Genomic DNA, 22,589 nt, shown 5'->3' on the forward strand with positions numbered 1-22,589 from the left:
TCTGACCGGCTTCGTTACCATAGCAACGGGGACATATGGGAATTGTAGTTTTTAACAAGTCCGCCGACAAACAGTGACTAACCATATATGCTACAGACCTTACACTGTAAAAAAAAGACGAACACTACATTTCAGAGAAACCGGTGAAATAGACAGAAGAAGAGATATTTTGGTTCAGAGTGTTTTATTCTTTTGAATTAAAATAAAGATAACATCTTCAGTATTTAGTCTAACAAGACATGTAAACATTTAAGATCAGTGAAAATAGATCCAAAATAAAAGATGAGACATAAAGCTGTTAAAAATATTATTTTGGTCCCTCGTGTTCCCCTCTTTGAATGTTAAGCTTAACCAAAAAAATGGCAGCTCTGTTTTAGGCTACATAGGAAGTAAAAAGGCACCACTGCAAAAAGCTTTACAGAATACAAAATTAAATTTAAGTTTTAACAACAAAATTAATGATCCTCAGTTTGACTAACAATCACCATTCAGAAATGTCAAAAATCCCACTGCATGAAATGCAGTCTAATCATTGCCTCACCATTAGACCCATTACATTCAAAATCAACTAGCCTAAATACAGTAATCATTTTTTTTCTAAATCAAGTATTTTACAAAAAGGTAAACCTGACATCTCCACACTGAAAACAATCAAGCTGTGTGACTCTTACTGAAACGATTCACTCCAGCATCTGTAGGAAAATAAAGCTTCCTTTTGGCCAGAACAAGGCAGGTCTGAAAATGGAACCTCAAAAAGATAAATAAAAATAAACTTAACGTACACAATGATAAATATGCAGAAAAGCCGAAAGGGTAGTGCAGAAAGTGCAAAAGTAATCCTCCATTTCTGTGCAGTTAGTTTGCATCTTGTCGGGTCAGTAGTCCTCACAGTGTGTGTTTGACGGCAGTCAGAGGTTCACGTTTGTTCTGCAGGTTCTGCTGCAGCTCTTTGAACAGGTGGTCTCGCTCCTCTGCGTCCAACAGGATTTGCTACATTAAAGAAACGGAAAAGACCCGACTTAGTATTAATGATGATGACTGCAGCATACACAAATATATGTCAGCACGGTCCATGCATCGGTTTAATCTTTTGTAACTTATAATAACTTTTGGGTTGGTTAAAAACCACATACATCACAGACTTGTTCTTTTAGTGTCACACCTGACCTTGAAGTTAGTTAATAACCTTCCCTATAAAACCATCTGTGCTACATCATCCTTTAATAATGTAATCGTTAACTTCAGTTGTTTTTGTTGTTTATGAAAGGATGTGCCTTTAGTTCTGTAAAATAAAACTGGTGATACGTTTAAACCTAACAAAGACAAAGACGGTTCACACACTGGAGGGGATCCAATATTCCAGGAATTTATTTCGCCTGGATGCAGCAGATTCTTGTACTTTACCTCGATGAGTTTATTTCTCTTCTCCAGGCTGTCTTTCAGTTTCCTCTCCGCTCTCTCTCCGTCCTGCCTGAGGTTCTGCACGGCTCTATCCGCCTCCTTCCTCTCCTTCTCTTTCTGCCTCAGCTCCTGCCGAGTGCCTCTGAGTTCAGCTGTCAAGGAGGACACCGTTTGACTGTGACTCTCCTGCTGAGTCTGGGGGACAAAGTAGAAGGATTGTTGTCTTTAAGCATTGCAGGCTATTGTTTGTGTGGAAGTTCTGCCAGAAGTCCAAATACAAAAACAAATGCAGCTGAAAATTAAACAATGTTGTATGTCAATCTATATATAATCTTTATATGAGAACTTGAAGCCATTCTTACTGTTTGTCATATCTTCATTTCTCTAAAATCAAACTCAATTTTGTGATTTGATGACATGTCATTTTTCAAACCCTTCCAATCTTCTCCTCTTATGCTCTTAGCTCACCTGCACCATGTCCTGGTACTCCTGCAGGGCTGTGGTGAGTTTGGTGACCTCGTTGCACAAGGTAGCGCTGTTTCCCTCTCTCTCCTCCAACCAGGCTGCCAGCTGAGCCCCGCCCCCGGCCAAATCCTGACCAATCACAGAGCCCGAGAGAGCCTGGAGAAGAATGACATGTGAGTAGAAGTTTCCCGAGTCACTGAAATCAGAAACTGTTCTTGTGATGGTGGAAGAAATAAATAAACACACATCATTCTCTAATGAATCCTCTTGCTAGAAAAGGGAGCAGATCATGTACAGAAACATTTTAACAGTATGTGGAAAGGCAGCCGCCATTCCTGCTGGATATTACACCTTTATGTATATATAAATTACCTGTGCATCTTTCTGACACTTCTCCCGCTCCTCTTTGAGGTAATGAATCAGAGCCTCCTTCTCCTGCAGGACAGTAGCAAGGGCCCGGTCCTTCTGTTTCCACACCTCCCTCTCCTTCTCCACCTCCTTCAGCAGGTGCTCCTTCTCCCCCAGAGCCACTCGCAGCTCCTGGAGCAAAGTATAGATTTTCCAAATTTGTATTTATTCAGAAACTTTATTGTAAATGATTACCTTGTTTATTCTTGTTTCAGTCTTCAGAATGTTATCGATTGAGTCAATTTCTGTTTTTGCGACTGTGTCTGTTCTTTAGTGAAGCACTTTCGGCTTCATGCTTGTATGAAAGGAGCTATAAAAATAAGGCATGGGACAATGCAAAGATAACCTAACATCTGTGTGCGTGTTTATCTACAGTGTATTCCACCCAGTGTTTCAGATGTGAGTGTTCTCACATTGATAATATCCTGGTTGCACTGCAGGACAGTGTTCAGTGTGTCCAGATCTCTTTCTCGGTCTCTTCCAGCCTTCCTCAGGGCCTCGATCTCTTTCTCCATACTCTTCTCTCTCTCAGTTAATTCAGACCTCAAAGTCTCCAGGGAGGCCTACAAATCACAAAACATGTCATCAGTACATTTTTGAGACATCCAGCTCATGTAAGACAAACACTGATACAAAACCGACATAGTTGAAATATCAGAAAATTTGCAGAAAAAACAAACATTCTGCAGTTTCATCCTTTGCAATGTAAATATTTACTACTTTTATCTCTTTATTTAGTTTGTAAAATGTGTATATTTCTTGTTTTTGGACTGTATTTCAAACAAAATAAGGCAACTGTGTACCTAGCTTATGGCTGAGGTACACTCAAAACGGGAATTAATGATAGTTTCTGAAGAAAAGATTTTATTTCAGGTGCATCCAAGCGGTAGAATACAGTCTGTAAAGTAAGTTTAAGAGTCCTGAAGTTAGTTCATTTCCACAATCTGGTCTCAATCATAAAGTGTAAATAATAATGGACGAAGCCTGAGTTACGTCAGCCATCTGTTACTGCGGGGAACCTGGAGGCTCATCGGCAGCAGCCGCCATGCTGGAAATCCTGTCTCAGTCTAACTTTCAGTCAACCTAACGACAGGCTGAGAGCTGGAGCTGAGGTGGGTTTAAAGCCTCTTGACGAACCGTTACATCACGCCCACCTGTTAATCATGTCAGCTACGCCCCTAACTATGGATAACACATCTGTTCATAAAATCAAAATGGAGTGGTTTAAAAAAAGAAAAATCACCCCCTAAGCAGCGTGTGCCAACGAGGACACTAACTATTCAGACCGATTTAGTTTTTCTTTTACTAGGCTGTAAACATGTTTATTTCCACAATTTCCCAGTTTGGGATCAATAAAGTAATTCTATTCTATTCTATTTCCGCTGTGAAAGCTGGCTGTGTTTTGTATTTGACTTCCAGCCTCTCCTGGAGCGAGCCTCAAGCGGACACTCGACAAACTGCAGGATTGCACACTTCAACATTGGCTTCATTCTTTCAAGACCGGAGGTTGCCGCTTGGTCTCAATTTCTTCTCTTGATTAAATGGAGCAGCAATAGATCAAATCGTAGATACCACATATTTACACGTTGAATTGCCTCTGCTCTGAGCCATTACTGTTAAAAAGCATTAGTATCTTAAACTTAAGGACAGAAAGAAAACAGTTTTTTAATTTAAGGAATAATGTTCCGACGGAGCCAGAGGACATCGCTGACAAGCTTCTGCCAGAGTGGTAAATGCTTCCTGCAGGCCGAGTTAGAAAGAAAATCCCCCGTCACAATACCCGTGAAGTTTTTCCCTCATGGCTTCGGTGTGTGGTTAGGTAGTATGTGTTATCATAAGCACACCCAGCATTTAGCACTCATATCAGTAATCAGTACAGTGTCAGCTCTAACCTTGTTGTCAGACAGAGCTTCCTTCAGATTCTCACTCAGTTTCTCAGTCAGCTTGTTGGCCAGCTCTGCCCCGGTTCCCTCCTCCACACACAGTCGTCTGATCAGACCCATACACTCCTGGAAGAGAGGGCAAATATATCTATCTGCTTATACACACAGCACTTTAAGGCAAAGATTTTAACTATAGCATATCTGATTTGGACATCTTGAAGGCTTGGGTACGTGCAGGGTTTTGTAAAATCAAAGACATTTTCTAAACTTAATCAATGCTCGAGGCAAGTGAAGTTATAATGCAAGCCAAGCTGATATTACTGCAGATGAGGACAGGACCATCATAAATCTACAGTGCCATCAAACATGCTGCTGCATTTACAACTCATCTACCTCACCCTGAAACTGAAATCTGTTACAACCTGCAGGTATCTGCTTTAAAAACTAGAACTGAACTCCAGAAAGTGTTGATACATTTGTTTCAAATACAGATAGTATTTTAAAGAAATACTTTTGGGGGAAAATAGTTGTATTCAGGTTGTTGGCAAAACATACACAACAACCTAGATTCCACTTTTATATCTGAAGCATGAATATGAGACTTTAGCAGCTGGTTAGCTCAGCAAAAAAAACTAGGAGAAACAGCTTGTTGATACAAAGCTAACAAAGTTAAGCTTTGCTTTTGAGCTTTTGGTTTTTTTTAAAGTAAATAAACAAACGATTTCTCAACTTTATCCAGAGTTAAAGCAAAACTAAAAAGGTAATGGCTGTGACTTCTTGTTTAACAGACAAATAAACGTTTTGTCAGTCTAACTAAATACTTAAAAGGGAATTTCTTAGAGTGACGCAAGATAAATACACTAACAGAAAACATTTCTTGAACATAGGCCGATATAAAAATGCAGCAGGACCTTTGTTTAACAGTGTCTTATTGGTTATATTCAATAGGCCCAAGAGTTCTATTACATTTCCTGCTGTAAATCCTCAACATACTGCAGAGTCCCACAATGAGATAAACAGACTAAGTAAATGCAGCTTTGGCACTACCACTTTAAGGGCCAACGGCGACTCCAAAGACAAACAACATTCCAGTGAGCTTTGATCCTCAGCAGCACAACATCCAAACCTCTGTGTGCATGACTGAGTCCTGTCAGCCCTCATCACCTCACCCACCTGGATCAGACGCTCCCGGCTGCGCAGGGAGTGACCGAGGCTCTGCAGCAGGGAACTGCCACCTTTCTCCTGGACCAACTGGACGAGAAAATTAAACACATGACTGTGGTCAGTGGCGGTTTAAATCATTGGGAAACCCCAGGCAAAGACAAACATGAGGCCCTTTCCCCATTTAGATAAAAGCAAACATATCTTGTGAACACCTTTTTTTTTTTTTTTTTAAAGAATCTTTTATAATCTAACAAAGACAAAGAACTACAGGACGGGCCCAAAAGTGAATAACAAATAAACACGCCTTGGGTGCGTAGTGAGTGAGTGGTTAAGCAAGAGAGAAAGAGTGGCAAAGTGACGCTTCAGCGAGCAGAGCAGAGGGAAAGGGGCGCAAAAGTTGACAATCTGGCAGTGGTAACATTATTCATTATATCTGAGGCTAGATCAAAATGTTTGGGGCAACAGCTGCCCCAGGAGCATTATGTTTAAGGCAACAACATATATCACCTGTACCTCATTGCTCCTTAGTGGACAAGGCCATAGGTGATTGCCTATTTTTGCTAAATGGTAAAAACCGTCTATGGCCATGGTTTCATTTAAAACTCAGAACAATAAACACATTTTGAATGTTAATGATGATTTTTAAGTAGAGTTGAGTAAAATATACAACTGCTGCTGCTTTTGAGCTAACCGCTCCCCCTAGTTTCCAGTGTTTATGCTAAGCTAAGCTATCAAGCTACTGGCTAATGATTCCCTTTTCGTTACTGACTAATCTTAAGATTACTTTGTGGACACATTGGACTATTAAACACTTTCAAACAAACTAGAATATCTTCTTACAGTTATCAAATGTGTTGTTTTGTACAGAACACAAGAATACATTTGAAAAATAAAACTGCAGATTCTCCTGACTTGTCGTATATTAATAATATTCAACTCTATAAGAATGTGCTGCGTTCACATGTCAAGCAGAGATCAGTTCTTGAGCACAGTGTCTACAAAGCAGCTCAGAGGCCTTTTTTAATGATATCCTCTACCATAAGTCTGCTGAGCCCGGGGCAAACTCCACTGGTCGGGGAAGATTCCAGAGAAAGGCAGAGTGTGTGTTTTTTTCTCTGCCATTATCTTCATCTGTACGCGAGGAAATGGGGACACACCTTTCCACACACACACACAGACGCCCTCCATTCCTTTCATAATGCTATATTTGTCCTTAGTCAACATTAACAGCGGTTTATGAAGCTGTTTGTACATGTGACTGTGGAGCTGCAGTGTTGCGCTTTATAATGAACCGGTTTTTCAAGAGTAACAAAAATGCTTCTGGGCAATCATCTTTGATCAAAGCAGGTACAAATAACAACGATGTGGGCACATCACAATGTCACTCATTCTTTATCAATCTCCACCTACATTTATTTATTTTTAAAGTAATGGAGTCAATAACATTCTTTGTTAAACCATTTAGTGTTGTGTTAATCTCATCTTACTTTTCACTTCCTTGTCACGTTTATGTCAGTTCCCATTTTATGAACTGATTATAAATGAGACAATTGTGAATACAAAATAAGCTGATTTCTTTCCAAGTAAGTTAAAATAAAAATAAAAAGCACAACTATATATTTTCATTAAATATAAAGCCACAGCTAGAAGCTACTTCGATAGCAGAAAGGGGAGCAGCTAGCCAGTCTAAAATATAAAAAAGAAATCTTCTGATCATCCTGTCTTCGAATCCAAAAACAACAAACACAACGCTAAAAAGACAATTTGTGGTTTACAATGGGAGAAAAGATGCTTTGTCTTTCTTGTCCTCTGTTAACAGTTTGAACATGATAAAGTAAAGGTAGACCATGCTAAAGCCCTTCAGTCTACAGCCGGCTTTCTTTCAGTTTTGAAACAGGTTCATGTGTGGTTTTCAAGCGTATCTTAACAAAAACGTGAAAACTCATTTGTGAGCGTTTGAAACAGATTTTGCTACCTTCATATAGTCAGGCTAGCTGTTTCCCCCTGCTTCTAGTCTTTGTGCTAAGCTAAGCTAACTGGTTTGCAAGATAGCCAAAAATCATACTTCCCAACAAGTCGAGTATTACTACTCTAAGTTTGATTTGCTCAAATTAGGATGCAGCAGTAGAAACTCATAAGCCTTGGTGCTGTTCAAATTGTGCCTACTCGGGGTATCAATAAAGTTACTTGTGAGTGCGTCAGTATTAGAGGGAAATTTAAAAGAAATGTCAGAGGAGATACCCAAAAGGTGAAGTGTTTGCACTGTGAGCACGTATTATTTTGACCACTCATGTCATAATTAATGAGACTACTCTGTGGCTTTTTAGCCCAGTCGAATTGGTGTGTGGGTATCTCGTCTGCCATTTTAGCAGAACAAAACAAAACACTCACCGGGGCCCAATCTTCTGATCCATTGACTTCAGCTGGTTTGCTTCTCCCACGTTTCAGTTCGGCCTCCAGGGTCCTGATGCGGGAAACAGCTTGGTCCAGCTGGCCTCGCAGGTGCTTGCCGGCATGTTGAACCCTTCCAGAAGTGCTCTAAAATAAAATAAAATGCTGATGTGATAAACATGGGTAATGGCATTATGGTAAAACCTTAAGTGAAATGTTTATTTCTAATCTTTTGGCTGCTGGACTGGCCTCAGGTGCTCCCGGATTTACTACTGCAGCAAACTGTGTCAATATTTACAGACACTAGTACACACTACATCGGGTCAGACTTCTATCAGTCTTATATGTTCATACAGTGAACTTAAAGTGATCTTTGGTGTTCTCAGACAGGAAAACTCACCTCTCGATGAAGAGGCATGAACTCATCTCTCAGCTCTGTCAAAACGTCCCCGTCTTCACCGCCCATTTCCTCCCCTCCGTTCTCCACCTCCCCAAAGCTCAGCACCCTGTTCACTCTGGGTGACACCGTCTCTCCAACTTTTCCTGAGTACTTCCCGTCTTTCCTCCCCAGAATTGGAATCCTACTCCCTGAAGGCGAGCTGATTGGCTTCCCTTCAATGCTTCGGAGCTCATTCAGCACAAATTGAACACCTGGTGAGTCAAACGGGTCGTTTCCATCGAGAGAGTCCAGAGACTGGATGGACCCGGCCCGTGAAGAGGCTTGTAAAGATAGAGTTGAATCTCCCAGTGAGGATGAACAGGAGCGAATGGATGGCACCCTGTTCCAGTGAACGGGCATACTTCGGGATTTGTCCCGTGACAATGGCAATGGGGAGAAGGGTTGAAAAGGCAAATGGCGAGGAACCCCACAAGCAGACTCATAATCCGAGTCAGACACCCGCAAAGAATCACAGCCTTCACAGCATTTGCCCTTCCTGCATCTTTTACCAGTTTTTATAAAATACGGACACGTGTCCCACTTCTCGGACCAGCACTCGTACTCTGAGAGCGCCATGTTCTCTCTGAGCATCTCCCTGTAGCCCTCCTTCTCCCCCTCTCCATCCTCTTCGCTGGTGCTTCCCCTGCTGTTGAAGTCCCCTGGGTGTTTTTGGCGGTAGCTTTGGCGCACCCACTGTCTGATCTTGTCCCTCTCCTGGGTCAGCTTCTGAAGCCTCTCAGATGAAAGCACCCGCACCCTGGCAATCACTGAGTCGAACTTGAAGACCCGCTCAAGGACGCTTACACATTTACCACACACAAACTCCCCCTGCCCGCTCCCCCTCGGTACAGGCTGCCCCAGTATGTGAGTCAACACAGAGAGCAAATCCATTGCTTTGGACAGGGAGCTCAGGGATAACTGGGACATGGAGAGAGACCTTGAAGAACTCAGTGATAAAGTGCTGCCTGTAAAGAAAGAAAAAAAAAAGTTTACTTCAGGAAAATCACATGTAAAAATAGTTTTCTTTAACACACACTCTGCTCCAGACTCACCCCAGGGGCTGCTCTGTGAGGAACGGGACGGGCTTCCTCCTCTCAGGGACTCTGTCGGGGTCTGAGGCTGGCCGTTCTTCTTTTTGTGGCCCCCAAACAGCCACCGCCTTTGGTTGCCCTGGAGACCTCTCCCACATATTAGACACAAGTCATTTTTACCTCTGGAAGACATCTTGGACAGAGGGCTGGTTCTATCCCCCTTTGGTGTCCAATAAATGCTGGAATGGTTCTGTGAATTAAATCAGAAAAAAAATTGGCTCGTATTAAACGTAGTTCACAATTAGTGAGTGAAGAACCCAAACAGGTTATGAATCAAGTCTACTCAGAAATGTTGCGTGTGTTTCAGGAGTGAATCTTTTCCAACCTTTGCTCTTAAAACAATTCTAGGATTGGCAGTGTTTTTTGTTTATTTGTTATGTGGTGGACGAATCAAATACTCAATGGTGTTACAGAAAATACTGTAGGCCTTCGGCAAAGCTGATGAGGACTTACATAACGTTAGCTAACTGGTGGGTAAGCTAGTCATAGTGGCTATTAAACCGTTAATCACTTACTAGCTTATTAAAAATACCCTCAATATAAAGATCTATAGCAGGGGTGGGCAACTGGCGGCCCCCCATCAACCCTCAACGTGGCCCTCAGGTTAATATTTTACATATCGATTAATTGGAAACATGAAGAAAACATGATGAAATCTGCCATGAAATCATGAAAACCAGAAATATGTCCATAATAATATTACATCACTGGTATATGTTGAGTTAATTTGAGACATAATTGACTGTAATCGTTTAATTTGGCCCCCTGGCAGTCAGAATTAAATGAATGTGGCCCCTTGCTGTCACCAAAATTGCCCCATCCCTGATCTATAGATTAACTCAAATGATATTAGCTAAATAGTGGGTAAGCAAAACATATTTCCAATAAAACCAACAACAAATACTGCCCCTGAAGAAAACAATGACATGATGTTAGCCAGCGACTGAGTTAGCTAATAAAACCTTTTTTCAGAAATGTGGACAAAAAGCTGTTTAAAGTTAAAGCTAACAAAGTATATTCATGATTGCTAGCCATCTGGTGGGTTAGCAAAAGATAAGCTATCGCCTTTCACAAACATTCGATGGACAAAAAGAAACATGACAAAATGCTGGCGCTAACACAGACACACGCCTAACGTTTATGAGGTTATTAGCTGCTGGACGAGTAAAACTGTTGTTGGATTGTCCATTGGCAGATAACCAGATAGCTTCAGCTTAAACACACAAGCTCCAAACATCGCAAAGAAGTATTCACAACGCTCGTTTTTCTATGGCTAACATTACAACAGCGGTAGATTCTGGTATGATGGACTGTGTGGCCATGGGCGACTTTAGTGAGGTCTACACAAAGCACAGACAGCTAGCCGGGACATGAGTAGATATTTAACGCATTTTCTCCAAGAATTGTGTGGCTGGATTCAAACACCCCACATTTAATATTTCTACAAAGAACCTTTTCACTCCTTTTGTTGAAAACAGACCAGGCAATTATTGTAAATGGACTTGAGCTTATGTCGTGTTTTTATAGTCTTCAGACTACTCAAAGTGCTTTTACACTGCAGGTCACACCCACCCATTCACACACTGATGGTAGTGATCGCTGTGTAGTATCATCAGAAGTAACTAATCCCATTCATACACCACCACTGAAGCAGTGGGAGCAACTCAGGGTTAAGTGTCTTGTTGTTGCCCAGCTGGGGATTGAACCCTTGATCATCAGGTTGAGAGGTAATGACTCTACCAACTGAGCCACAGCCGCCCTTTGTGATGCTTTAAGGTCGAGGTCCACTGTTTCACATCCTTTTTTTGTTTGTTTGTTATTGTTCATTATATGGAAGACGCTAGAAAAGGTTTTTTTTGTTTTTTGTTACGGTCAGCGTGATCATTGTCAGCTTGTTTCAGGAAAAAGCTTGATTTTCCAGCTTTTCCCTCACAGTCCACAGGATGAGCTGTCTCTCGAACCTGTCTGACATCTTTAGTATCTCTCTGATGCTTTGGGTTATGAGTTTTTTGTATCTCTCCCTTGCATGGCTGTGTTGGCTGGTTTGTTGAAGCTCATACAGCTGCTGTGTGTTTACAGTAGCTCCCCACAGGGCGGGACACGTCGACCTTGAGCCACGCTGTCAGTGAACTCAGTCAGACTGTGGATGAATGAAACTTTCTGTCAGACAGTCCCTCCATATGGACCTTTAGCACCTCCCAGAACATCACAACATCACAGCTTCCAGTCATTTCAACTCATTTTAAACACAACACCCTTTTTATTATCATGATGAGCACATGAATAGTGTGTTTACACATAAAACTGATAAATAGGCTGCATTCAAGACCAGCTGAGTTACTTTTCCAGGACAGCTGTCGATGTTTCCAGTGGGAAACGCTTACTCACCGTGGAAGTCTGACACAGTGGGACTATTTTAAGAGACAGACGTGCAGCGATTCAACGTGAACGCAACGTCAGCGTGTGAAAGTGGAGCGCTGTTAAACTTCCTCCCTCCGTCCTATATTGTTTAGTTGTTCCAGGTTCACAAACATTGTCTTTCACACGAAGTGTTTAAAATCGATGACTTACGTGTAAAGATCCTCTCTGGCTTCACGCGCTTAACGTGATAAAAGTTGTCGATCGTCGCGCGAGGAATACATCTGCATTGTTGTCTCGTGTCGATTGGGTGAAGTCACACACACACACACACACACACACATTCAAAACTAGGGGTAAGGTGACAAGTTCCTTTCCGAAAAATCTCCACCGGGAACTGAGCGGGAGTCGCGTTGCAGCAACCAACACACCGGAGCAGACAGCGGAAGAGAGGTGGGTGTCACCTTGCTGACGTCACGAAGCATACCTGTTAGGGGCCCCGCTTGAGGTCCTCACACGCTTAGCCAGTTCGTGATTTTTAACACTAAAGATTCAGATTTGAAGCGGATCTTTATTTTTTATTTTTTTTTGCTCCTCAGAGGTAGAAAGGAACTATCTTTGTTTTTTTTTTGTTTTTTTTATATCGTCAAATGTTTTGGTCAGATGTCCACAGCTGGTTGTCTTTAAAGATTCACAACATACCTTCATTTTCACATAATGATAGCCTACAGAAAGGCCATATAGATTGTTAACACCTCAGATAGGCTATTGTTAACGTTTTGATTATTTTGGTGTATCATATTTACACTTTTTAAATGGAAAAGCATCAACCCCTTTTTTTTTTTACTTTGTTTTTGTGTTATTTTGACAGATAATATAAATCATTATAATATATGAAAAAAAGAAGAATAGAATGGCCAACAAATTTTTATCTTTGTAGGACTAAATCCTTGCTCTTTCAATGTGTCTTACTTTGCCCTTTTCTGTATTTTGTTGTTCACCCGACTTAACACATTACAGTACAGAATGTTTCAATCAATATTGTCTTTTTCTTATTAGAATTTGTTTCTTCCTCGCACCGTTGCACTCTTAATCATCCCATTTTAAATATCTGTAATGCTTTTTTCTGTCTTGTTTTGTATGTTACCTTGCATTAAATAATGGAGGAAAAAACTCTGGCTGGTCGGCAGACGTCACCCCTCACTTCACAGTTTATTTATTGACAGCCTCTTGGTTTAAAACAATTATTAACTTTTACATTTATTGTACAAGTTGGACCTTCAGGTGATAAGTCATATTTATACAATTCTACAACATATAAGGAACTTTCTTCAAATTTTCCAAAGTTATGAGTAAAATACTCATCATGGAAGAGGCTGTATGCATACAAATTACACTGAGCTAACTTTATTACATTTAAAAAGAGGAAACATCTTCCATGTCTCTCACATATCCAAATGAATTATGTGTATTTGAGAGAAGTTTCAAATGTATCAGAACCGAGAGAAAATATTTATCATCATCATCATCATCATCATCGTGGTCTTTATTGACAGACTCAGGACTCCATTAGAAAACAACTAAAAACAAAAAAATGTAAAAAAAAAGACAAACAAACAGATAAAACACCCCCAGTATTATAAGAGACAGCTGTACCAGTGTCTCCACAGGGATGACACAGGGGTATCGCTCAGATCTGTGACTTGGATTTGTCCGCAGCATAATAATGGAGTGTCCGAGAATCCTTCAATCTGCAGATGCTTTTGTTCATTGTGTTTCTCATTTTGAAGAAAATGCATCCTTTTAAATGACCCTGAGTATAACGCACAAGAAGGATCTGACACCCTCACATGTCCAGCCAATGTAAAGAAGTCGTCCCCTATCACAAAAGAGTGTGTCCTTTATTATAAATCATGGTTTGATGTAAGGCTATATTTTCCCACGTTAAAAATATGCTGAGAATTTGTTCTAGAAATTGATCAACCAGAACTGATTTAGAAACAGTTAAAACGTACTGGCTGCACATTTTAAAGCAGGATTTCTGGTTGGATAAAAACAGTCTTTTTCTTTTGTCCTCATAATCCATAAAGTTACTCCTATATATAAGTTAATTAATGAAAATCAATATGTTGAATTGATTGTTCACTCCCACTATACTGGTTTGAGTTAATCATGTGTAAAGGGCAGAAATGTCAACATGTTAGCTTTTCTGTCGAGGGCTGAAATAAAACCATCTTCTCTGAATATCAAGAAAAGTTACAAACACGTGTAAAGTGTTTACATTTAAAGAGGCAATAGATACATCCAAATATAAATGAGACAGAACATCTCTAAATTGTTTGTCATTGAATTGAAAAATTGCCATTTTTATGTTTTTATTCCTCCCTCAGCTTTCAGTGATCCAAAACTCTTGCCACTGTGATCATGTCCTTTGTGGTACTTTGTTTATTTGACTTTAATCACTGGTGCTTTTTTCTTTTATGTTATAATGTTAAAATACCTAAATGGATGGATAGCAAACAACACATTGCAGTCAAATAAAAAGTGCAAACCACAGTGTTTAAGTAAACCTTTAAAGAAATAAAGAGTTTAATCTTTGATCTTTGATGGACTGTAAGATATCAGGTGGACTGAACTGAACAGGACTGGGGTACAATGTGAGGATTTCTCTCTGTTTTTAATCAATGAGTGTGATTGTGACATCCCAACACCAAAAATCACAGCATTCTTTTTTTTTTAATCAATATCATTTCTGAGGATCTAGTAAATAAAGCAAACAAGAAGACTTTATTTAAAACATTTAAAAGTTGTTTCAAATATAAACTCTGAACACGAAGACTTCTCAAAGTTTTATATAAAAACAAATACATTCACATCACAGCCACAGCCACATACATTTTCTTGCACCAAAAAGCATTTAAAAAAATCAAATTACAAAAGCAGTATGTTAAAAATAAGAGATATTTACTTTAAAAAAATTGCTAATTGAACTCCATCAAGGAAGATAAATAAGGCTCCTGTATCCGTCTGTGTCTTCATGGAGGAAAGAAGTATGGAAAGGAAACATCGATAAGTGCTGCTATTGTTATATGGTTGCAGTTACTTTTTTTAAAACTAATTTATACTAATAATAGTTGTTAAATGTGTGTACAGAATATGGTGCCAAACATGATGTGCAATATAATTCAAATAAGAGCAGTGTGATGATATGAGGGGCAAAGGGAGATAAGGACCTCCACTTTCCACAGTTTTATCTTTCTGGGGAAGAACTTTGTGTTTGTTATAAAGCCAAATACCTCGGACACTTTATAACAGATCAGATGTCTGATGATGACGACATTTTTAGACAGTGTCGTACATTATATGCCCAAGCCAATATGTTGGCAAGAAATTTTGTGTTCTGATCATGTAAAGATATGTCTCTTCAGAGCATATTGCACTCCTCTGTATACTGCCCCCTTATGGAGTAAGTTAAAAAAATCAAGTATGCACAGACTTCAGGTTGCTTACAATGATTGTTTTAGGATCTTACTTAAAAAGCCAAGGTGGAGTAGTGCAAGTCAGCTATTTTCGAATGCAGGAGTTAACACCTTACAAGCTTTATTGAGGAACCTTATGTAAAGATTTATCGGTCGCTTGAATGACTCAAAGAATGGAATTATAATGCTGCTGTCGAACCCAAGTTATAGTGCAGTACGCTACCAGTCATACCTTTGGAGACATTGGTATAAGTGCCTTTTATAAGAGGCGGGAATGTTTTTTATTCTAAATGTATATGTGTGTTGTCTATTTTTTGTATTGTATGTCTTTTAAAATGGACCTTGAGTCTAATAATAAAAGTTGATGATGATGATGATGATGAATAAAAAACATTAGTGGCTCTTTAATGGTGAAGACTCACAGCGCCTGCTCATCAGCAAACACTAGGCAAATAAATCTTAATATTACCTGATATTTTTCATGACACTGTGTCAACCCGCACTTTGTTCTTTAATCTATAATCCTGGAGGTCAGGGGCGGAGAAAACAGGGAGATGTTTATTAAAGACTCAACTCACTGCACCATCCCTGCGGGTCCATTCTATACACGAGCCATTTTCTTTTCAGCATGGGGCGACTTTACTGCTTGGAAAAGAGAAGTTGAACTGAATGAAACCAGATGAGAAACTGACCCTTCCCGTCAGTTGACATGTTCCTCATTCCTCACTAGTTTTTGGACTTCTTCAATACAGCATGATGTTCGTTTGTAAATTCTGATCCCCTTGAGAAACAATTGAAATTTGAGAATAAAGTAGGACATGTTACTTCAGGACATGGCTACATGTGACTGACCAGTGGCTACCACTTTGACAACTAACAACCGGCGTATAGATGTAACAATGTGTATCTACCATGTCATCCAAAAATGTTCATTTAAGACTCCAAAAAGCCTGCATGATGGCAGCCATAATGTTGAACCTAAAGCTTAGAAATGTCCGTCCACAAATCAGTGGCTGACATCACAGTTACTACGTCCACTTCCTCCTCTTAGGCCTCGCCGTTAAGATCACAACATTATTGAAATCATCCACTTGGGAGTGTAAATCTCTGTCCCTAGCAATCTATTCAATAACTTTACTTGATGCATCATTTCTCTCTAGGTCATGATTGTTTACCTCATGGTGGGACGGTATGAAAAGTGATGACCTGTGGGCCATTCTCCAAGTGATCACAAATGTTTGGGCACAATTTTTGTGGGTCAACAATTGCTTTTTGTCTTCTCTTTCTAAAATATAAATCATCTGTACATCTTTGCAACATGCATGAAAGTAACAGGATTCCATCATAAAGTCTTGATCAGTTGGATTAGTACCTTTTTTTGACATCTCTAAGCGGGTTGTTTTCATGTGAGCCATTTCTCCATGCAGCTCTGAAACACTGTGAAGTTTGAGTGCCATTTAACGTGCTTCACTCCAGAGTGAACGCACTGCGACACGTCTCCACGAGCGTCCAGCATCTTCAGCCCAAACGTGTCGTTCTTGTAGAACTTAGAGAGGGAGAGAAGAAGAGAAGAGTGGGTTATTCAGTTCAACAACTGATTTTTAAAACAGGGAGAGAAAGAGAGAGAAAGAGGTCTACTATGTTCAACTGGATGTCAGGTGAATTCAAACTGACTGCATGTAAGGTGTGAAAGAGAAGCAGTGATGCACCGGTTTGAAACTCACCTCCTGGTTTCTCATTTCCAAAATGTTTTCGTTGCTGTCAAAGAATCCAAAGTGGCTGTGCAGGAAAGAGGAAACAGTCAATGCTGGTAAAGCGATCTTGAAACCTGTTTCGACTAGAACCTTTTACCGTCAACGCACATTTAGATGAATCTATTAGCGACCACTTGACTGTCTTGCACAAGTACAATAAGCAAGTAATTTGAATGACATTTGGGAAACTTTTTAATTTGATTTTTTTTGTTGCTTAAATGTATCTTTCTGATTGTCAAGCTGCCAAAATCAACAGAAGAGAAAAGAGGGGAAATGTTCGGTTAATCTTGGTGACTTTCAGGTCGCTCTCAGGCTTGAAAAACAAACTTTTTTGCCACATTTTTTGCCTTACAGGCTACATGAAGACTACTGCTTCTTACTGAGACTGGTTAAAGTTAATGACACGTCAGACATGTGGCCGCGGAAGCTGGGGATCAAACCCTCGACCTTCCCGAGAGACGACCAACTCTACCACTGAGCCACATCAGCCCTCAGACACTTGCACACTGGCCTCGAATGTGTCCTTGTTGTATTTCCAGTTCTAGTTTTTATCATGGAACTGTTGATTTTGTCTTCCAGAAAGTTTTTTTGGTGTCTTTTTGTAGGGATGAACAAAACACACACTCTGACGCTATTAAATCCACAACTGATTAATTGGACTTGTTTTTCCACAGACACATAAAAATGAAAGAGAACCAACAGTGTGTGGAACTTGATTAGTAAAAAATGAGATGGGGCTGAAACCTTGACTGCCACGGTGTGATGACGCCGTCATCTGGTCCTCCGATCAGCACAAGCTTCTTGATGCGCAGGAAGTTTTCCCTCCATGCTGAAGAGGTTAATCGAGGAGACGAATTACTTTACATTTTCACTTTGGATCCACGACGATATGTTTAAAAAATGACGGTGACAGTCGATAACTCCGTTACCTTTCATGTCCTTGTTTGGTCTGTCGCCGTTAATCATCGGCAGAAATGTGTTGTACTGCAGGTATCGGGACCTTTGATGTGGGTCTGTGGAGAAAAGATATACAGGCCGTTATACAGCATACAGTGTACAAATATTAACAGATGGAAGGAAGAAGGAACTGCTGAGTGTAGCTTCTTCTCAGTAAGGCAAATTGCATTCTCAGAAATCATAGTCCATCAGTAATGCCAGGAAACCAAATGAATCTGCCAAATGATGTTTCATGTTGTTGTTGCTCTAGCAGATGCGTCTGTTCCTTATCTTATTCAGAAAGATTACCCTCCCACCTGGAACCGGACAAGCCATTCAAGACCATTTTATCCATTACAGCCCGGCCTGATCCTAGAAAGACTTAGGGTGCATGTGTGATTAGAGTGGGTGCAGCTACAGTGACCAGCTACAGCAATGAAAAATAACGTAGGTGTTCTGGGTCCTGCATGTGTTCCCGATTCCCGATGGTCATGACAGGTCAAGTGCACCTGCCATGACCATCGGATCATGATTGTAGTAAACACGATCTGAGTCACTGTTTTCATTTGAAAGCCTTTATTACGTATTGTAAAAAAAAAAAAAAACTATTGTCAATTTTTGTGTCTATTCAATCAAGGGTGCAGAAATTTAAAATGAGGGTGCAATGCATCCTTTTGCACCCTCGTAGAGCCGGGCCTGATTACAGCGCAGGTTGCTGATGATGGCTGGTTTTTGTAAACAACCAAGATGGCTGCCGCTGATGATGATGGATCTGAATTTGCTATTCAGTCAGAATGCAGGTCATAGTCCAAATGACATTAACATGAGATGTGATTTCTCGCTTTTGTTTATTGGTCTAGAAGCTGCACCCATTGCCTGTATGCATTTTGTACCAACTGCAGCTAGCCTAGCAGTCTACTGCTAACTCACACATGCTGTTGTTCTGATTGGTTGAAAGTCTGACCATTTGCATAAAGAAGCATTTCATTCTGCACTTCCTGATAATGCCACACATTTCAAATGAACTTAGAGGTAGTCTCATATCCATTTGCCTACCAGCCTAGTAATGATTGGTTATGGCTATAAGGTGTAAATATTTAGATAGGCTGCACGGTGGTGCAGTGGTTAGCGTGAGGAGGTCCCTGGTTCGAATCCCCGTTGGACAGTAGTCTCTCTGTATGGAGTTTGCATGTTCTCCCTGTGCATGTGCGGGTTTTCTCCAAGTACTCCGGCCTCCTCCCACAGTCCAAAGACATGCTCGTTATGATAATTGGTGACTCTAAATTGCCCGTAGATGTGAGTGTGAGTGTGGCTGGTTGTCTGTCTCTATATGTCAGCCCTATGATTGACTGGCAAATAGTCCAGGGTGTACCCCGCCTCTCGCCTGGCTCCAGCCCCCCCATGACCCCGAGCAGGAAAAGCTGTATACAGTAGATAACGGATGGACGGACGGATGGATATATTTAGATGTTTTTCTGCTTTTTAAATCATTTAAGAACCTTTCCCTTATTCTCACCTCTCCAGTAGTTACAAATAGACACTTTCTGTCCAAATCTGTTGTAGCAGATATGAAACACTGTCTTCTTCACAGTCTCAGGAAATATGCACTTTAGATACTCCGTGTCTGTGGAGAAAGACGGAGAAATCCTGTATTTTTAAATTCAGGAACTGTTCAAATTAACAAGGTAGATAAGATAAGATAATCCTTTATTTATCCCACAACGGGGGAATTTACAGTCTTATCTCTATGCTGAAAAAATAAACAAAAAAAAGAAGCTTTTTGACCTCCATACTGTCCGGCCTGTGGGGATGACAGGGAGATGAAGGTGTGGACGTTGTGGTGTGGAGTTGTGGAGAGAAGAGCACGACAAATGAGACCACCTTAATGAAAAAAGAGCAGAAACAAAGAGGGTCACTGCATATCAACATGAACAAACACTGTATCTGTATCTGTTGCAGTGATTTGTTTAATGTTTATTTTCTCTGAAAAACTTCCATCTTGTATGAGATTCCTGCATGAACTCAGGGAGATTACATTGTTTAAACTGACCTTCAGGAGACAGATACTCTGCCACCTTTTCCATCTGTGTGATCCCCTGATGTCCTTGTACTCAAAATGTATAAATTATATGTCATCCAGTTTTGTCAAACATCTGATTGTGAGAAATAACCTTGGTCTCTGACCGACTGAGTAACGCCTCTCTTCTCATTCAGAATCTTTACTATTTATGTGTGACCTGACGGAGGACTTTTCTCATGATTCTCTTGGCTGACAGTTCATGTGGTACATCTATCTAAAAAGTTCCCTTCATTAAATAACAGCAGAAAAAGAAGCACACTCAAACAGTAATAAAACGTCAGGTGCATAACCGAAAAAAATACTTTAAAAAAACAGAAAAGTCAGAACACTCAATGTCCTTAAAAGTTAGAATTATCTCGGTAGAGCATCAGCATACAGATCAACAGCAGACACATTTCAGAGCAAAGCCTTCATCAGCATTGATGAACACTTTTTGGCTCAACTTTTTTAAAACCACAAATCCACAACCCACTGAAAACTGCTCCGCAGCCCACTTTTGGGTCCCGACCCCCCCAGTTGAAAACCAATGTGTGCAAATAAATATTTAATATGATTATGTCTTTCATAGGAAAGGCTTGCCGCCTTCCTCTTATGTTCTTCCTCAAAGCATTATAAAAACGAATAACCGCACCCTCTGTGAAGGAAGATGTGAGATGCGGGTGAGAATCGAGAGAAAGTTTCGATTTGAGAGAAACACAGATCCTAATTTTCCTAAACATGCCTGCATGTTTGAAAACAACAACCCGTCAGGTTTTTATCCTTTATGTGATTTTGATATAAAAAACATTATACTGTGTCCACCTGGTGAAGGAAACATGAAACTGAGATTTTTAAAGTGCCTTTTGAGCAAAAACCAAAAAGGAGTCTAATATGTTGTTGGCCTTTCAATGGAGAATCATACTAATGCACTATTCCACTGGAGAAAATTTGATAAGGTGCCCGTCAAGGTACATTGACAGAAAGCCATGACAGAAAGCTTTACAAAGTGCTGAAAACCCCTTTTGCCACGAGTGTAGACATTTAGAGTGTCCAGTAGTTAGGAGAAGGAGTGGGAGAGGACCTTGTGAGTAGCACAGCAGATGAACCCCATCAGGAGACTCTTGCATGATGGACTCCATGGATTTCCTGAAGGCTTGGACCTGCCTCCACATCGGCTTCAGACTGGCCATGTTGTTGTACAAACTGATCACCTTCACCTCGGTGCCGCGATGCACCTGCATGAGAACAAGAAACCGTTAGTGATGATGAGGAACAGAGTAACCGCTGATCGAATCTGACAAACTTATCATCCTGAGGATTTCACTTCATGTTATCAGCCGTCTCAGTCAGGTGTGAGCTGTTTTACAGAAGTTGCCCGAAAGTCAAACTGATTTTGAGGAATAAAAAATGACGAGGGAACTGAAAGTGATACCTTGAAACCGCTCCCTGATTTTCACTTCACTTAAAATCTGACTGGTAAAACAGTAACATGTAATGTGTTTATGTTTACATATGCCTCCATCATATTTAGGTGAGATATTTGACCACTTGCACAATTCAAATAATCTACATTTAAACCAAAGGAAATATGATTATTAAAAGCAGGTTAATGAGTAGAATGCATAAAGGTTAGCAAAAACAAGTGGACCAAACGCATGTATCTCACTGCCAAATGATGTAATCAGAGGTGGAATATGTACGTTATAACTTAAATAATATTCTTCAACAGTTTCACGTTTGAGATACTTTTTTACTTACTTATAATTATTTGCACTTTCACTCCAACTCCACTTGCCTTAAGGGAATATTTGCCAAATAAATCTATTAGATATATTCAGTTAATTCAAGATCCAGATGATTAAAACACAGTTTAATCAACTTAAATTATACCTTATACAACATGTCATTCATGACATCATTTGAGTCATTCTTCCTTATTTGTACTTTTTACAAGTATTAATGTCCATGTTGATGCTCAAAGTTAGATTTTCTTTAAGAAGAAGAATCTGAATTGAGATTTTTTTTTTAAAAGTGTGACAAAAACTTTCACCCTAGTAACAGATTGAAAACCTTTTTTAAACAACGATTACTGCAAAGAAAAACAAGTGAATCTGGTGTCTTACCTTTGTAATGTATTGAGAAAGCGTTTTTAACTGTTTCGGTCCATCAAACAGCCCGTGCACGATGATGACAGGTTTGTACCCGTCGATGTGAACACCTGTGAGCAGCAGCAGAGACACCAGTGATCCTCTCAGGAAGCTCTGCGGACTCTTCATCTCTCTCAGTGCAGATTAGACCTCCGGCCCTAGCAGGATGGAGGATCGATAGAAGGAGCACAAAGTGACCTTAAACTGTGGTGATGAGGAGCCTGGTTATTGATCTCTCTCCTTAGTTGACTATGAGCATGTGTGCGCGCTTCCTCACTGAAATCCCCTTTCTAAAGTTACTTCACGTTTGTCCTGAAGCTGCGCCATCCCAGAAATCCCCGCAGCAGTTATTAGAAAAAGCATAGCGAAACTAAAAAATAGATCAACCAATCAATCACTCCACAGTAGGCGTGAACTAACAACTATAGTTTAATACAATAAATAAAATAACTTTATAATACTTGGAAAATCTTACTTTTGTAGAGAATAAACGTTATTGTTCTATACATTTAGGCTATACACCTACAAATATAGGCCTACTTAAAAAAGTGCTACAATTATAAAGAGTTAAAGATATATGAACATAAAATAATTACACTTAATCTAGGTTATAC

The 22,589-nt window shown here is 40.1% G+C and overlaps 2 protein-coding genes across 3 annotated transcripts; both read right to left on the minus strand.

The window, feature by feature from the left end:
* Positions 1-167: 167 nt before the first annotated feature.
* si:ch73-95l15.5 (ribosome-binding protein 1) lies at positions 168-12,046 on the minus strand. The gene is made up of 11 exons (XM_020644488.3): positions 11,814-12,046; positions 9,204-9,432; positions 8,113-9,116; positions 7,713-7,859; positions 5,331-5,408; positions 4,167-4,283; positions 2,688-2,837; positions 2,239-2,406; positions 1,870-2,022; positions 1,405-1,596; positions 168-990 (listed from the first exon to the last, which is right to left on the minus strand). The coding sequence occupies exons 2-11, from the start codon at positions 9,373-9,375 to the stop codon at positions 886-888; spliced, it is 2,286 nt and encodes a 761-aa protein (XP_020500144.2). The 5' UTR covers positions 9,376-9,432; positions 11,814-12,046; the 3' UTR covers positions 168-885.
* A 2,212-nt stretch (positions 12,047-14,258) lies between these two features.
* Positions 14,259-22,301, minus strand: LOC109992008 (lysosomal thioesterase PPT2-like). 2 transcript variants are annotated; one of them, XM_065958229.1, is made up of 8 exons: positions 21,952-22,301; positions 20,910-21,063; positions 19,555-19,650; positions 19,286-19,393; positions 17,763-17,846; positions 17,578-17,662; positions 16,804-16,858; positions 14,259-16,625 (listed from the first exon to the last, which is right to left on the minus strand). In XM_065958229.1, exons 1-8 carry the CDS (start codon positions 22,102-22,104, stop codon positions 16,482-16,484), a joined length of 879 nt encoding a protein of 292 aa, XP_065814301.1. In that variant the 5' UTR covers positions 22,105-22,301; the 3' UTR covers positions 14,259-16,481. The 2 variants fall into 2 exon arrangements, with proteins under 2 accessions (XP_065814301.1, XP_065814302.1); XM_065958230.1 differs by lacking the exon at positions 19,286-19,393.
* Between the last annotated feature and the right edge of the window lie 288 nt (positions 22,302-22,589).

Source organism: Labrus bergylta, chromosome 8 (genome assembly GCF_963930695.1).
Source record: "Labrus bergylta chromosome 8, fLabBer1.1, whole genome shotgun sequence".
Taxonomy (NCBI): domain Eukaryota; kingdom Metazoa; phylum Chordata; class Actinopteri; order Labriformes; family Labridae; genus Labrus; species Labrus bergylta.